The 2,500-nt window shown below is 37.0% G+C and overlaps 1 protein-coding gene across 1 annotated transcript in view; it reads left to right on the plus strand.

Moving 5' to 3' along the window:
* Positions 1 to 2,500, plus strand: part of LOC143037375 (uncharacterized) — a 51,980-nt gene that overhangs the window by 30,096 nt on the left and 19,384 nt on the right. The window contains exon 3 of the mRNA XM_076205515.1: positions 2,311 to 2,500. This exon is cut by the window's right edge and continues 123 nt beyond it. Coding sequence (XP_076061630.1) covers positions 2,311 to 2,500 — 190 coding nt within the window. The remainder of the gene's footprint in view (positions 1 to 2,310) is intronic.

Genomic DNA, 2,500 nt, shown 5'->3' on the forward strand with positions numbered 1-2,500 from the left:
GGTGGTATTCTTAAAAAAATTCTTTCCTCATATAAATCTTATATAAATCCTTGGAAGTGAAAGATTTATATAAGGAAAGATTTTTTTTAGAATACTACCGTAAGAATCTTACGGTGGTATTATTAAAAAAATCTTTCCTTATATAAATCTTCCCCTTCCAAGGATTTATAAAAGATTTATATAAGGAAAGAATTTTTTTTAAGAATACCCACATTATTCTCCTCGCCTGCCCATAGTCAAAACCTATTATTATGAAGAAGCTGAATATCACTGTAACGCGGGAACTATCACTGAAAGGAAGTCGTCAGTAGTTATACTATTTGATGGCAGTAGCAGCAGGCTTGTGTCTGTTTTCATATGATTAGTGTTTTTTCCATAAAATATACCTATGTTATACATTCTCTTCATAAATATGAGTTTTCACAATAGGATATAACCACCATGACCAAGAATCATTGACGTGTTGGTGATATCAATATACAATTGTACATATTGCTACGTCCTTGCCTTATCAATGAAGGAGAAAACTATGAATCTACCACGGTAAATATAATGGTCGAAAAGGTAGTTTATATGCACAAAGTTTAATAATTAATATGAGAAATTAAGTAATGGGTCCACCCACCTCCCACATCAATTACCTCACGAAATCTTTCTGGCATAGAGGACATATTCTTTCTCACAAGATGTAAATAATAATAAACTGTGACATGTCGAACGGATTTCTCCCCGCGCTCTTGCCTCAAACAGACGTTGTGTCGTCGATATGAACCCCACCAAAAGCATCGGTTGTTATGGGGACTTTATGTCCTAATAACCGTAAACACATTTTATTAACGGGTACTCCCAGAGCGAATTTAATTTGGCGGTATTTAACACCTTTTAAGAGTGTGTTACCTCAAAATATCTATTCATCGACAAGTGAAAATAATATATATATATATTATATATCATATGTATATATATATACATACATAATACATATATATATATATATATATATATATATATATATATATATATATATATATATATATATATATATATATATATATATATATATATACATACATACGGCCATAGGCGCATGGCAATGATTAGTCCACATTGGCTCAAAACATCTTTGGAGTCGAAAAGACGTCACACAGCCCTCTTGGCAGGGTGATGCTGCATCACGCCTTCTTGGATCATGGACAAAACTTATAGCTTTGCTTTCCCTATTCAGTAATCTTTCTCTCCGTGTAGAATTAAATGTTAGAAGTGTCAGCGGGGCTTAATCAGAAGGAATATACAAAAACTTGTTTGTCATTAAGTTGTGCAAACACCGTGAGGTCTTGGCGCGTCGATATACACGCCTTAAACGAAGTGAGAGGTTTCGAATTTTACATGATACAAATGGCAACGTCCAACTCTACTGAACGTCTTCCACTCCGTATTACAACAATAGGAGTTGCTCATCGTTTGTCCATGTAACATATCTATACCTATCAAAGCCCTCAGTCAGGTAGTAGCAAGGCAGTGACTACTCTTCCGACACTGGAACGTCCTGTTCGAGAGTGGGAATGGTAGTCACGGGTCTCAGGACGTGAACGAAAAGGAAGACGGCACCTTCCTAGGCTCAAGCCAGAAGAGATATTTTCTCATCTCACACTCTAGACTACCACGACGTAAGGTTTCTGGAGTGAGAGAGAGTCGGTAAGGGATAAATGTATCTCCTAAGCAATATCCGAGGGTGAGAATCGAACTCAGGACGGTTAGGGCTCTATTTGACATCTCTAGATATTTTGCCATAGCACACTCTCCACTTCTATCCCCTCTCCAAGCGTTGGACCGAGTAAAAGATTTTTCTCTTTCTTCTGTTACCTACCTATCCCGATACACAAAGTTTAGACCCTGTTTACGCCTCTTCGGCTCCGAAAGGCCGGTACCTAGTCTTCGGCCCAGGCCCAATATTTCTCTCTGTAACCAACGTCAACACATAAATGTTTATTTACCTATCAATTCATTTATTCGTTTATTCATTTACTTATTCATCTCCTCATATATTTGTTTGTTCATTTTCATATCTATCTATCTATTTATATATTTTATCTGTTTATTTATCTATTTATTTACTTGTTTGTTAATCTAATTAGCTGTTTATTTATCTATATATTCATTCATCTATTCATTTGTTCACCTATTTATTCATTTATCTATTCACGAGTTTATCTACTCGTATATCTATTGACTTATTTTGTTTTGTTTTCTAAGTTCCCTATAGCTATTAATGGTGTTTCTTTCCATGTGACATATTTGATTCACCAACAGAACGTGGATGATACCATGGAGCAACAGAGCGACCGTCTCTCCGAGCTGGCCGATGTCCTGAAAGCGCTTCAGCTGGAGATGGCCGATCTTCGGGATTCCCTCGACGAGCAAGCCGAAGACATCAAGAACCTCAAGATGCGAGGATTCAGACGACCGGGACCCAGGGGAGGAGGAGGAGGAGGAGGAGGAG

This window comes from Oratosquilla oratoria, chromosome 2 (assembly GCF_046742065.1).
Source record: "Oratosquilla oratoria isolate Oo_2021 chromosome 2, ASM4674206v1, whole genome shotgun sequence".
Classification (NCBI taxonomy): domain Eukaryota; kingdom Metazoa; phylum Arthropoda; class Malacostraca; order Stomatopoda; family Squillidae; genus Oratosquilla; species Oratosquilla oratoria.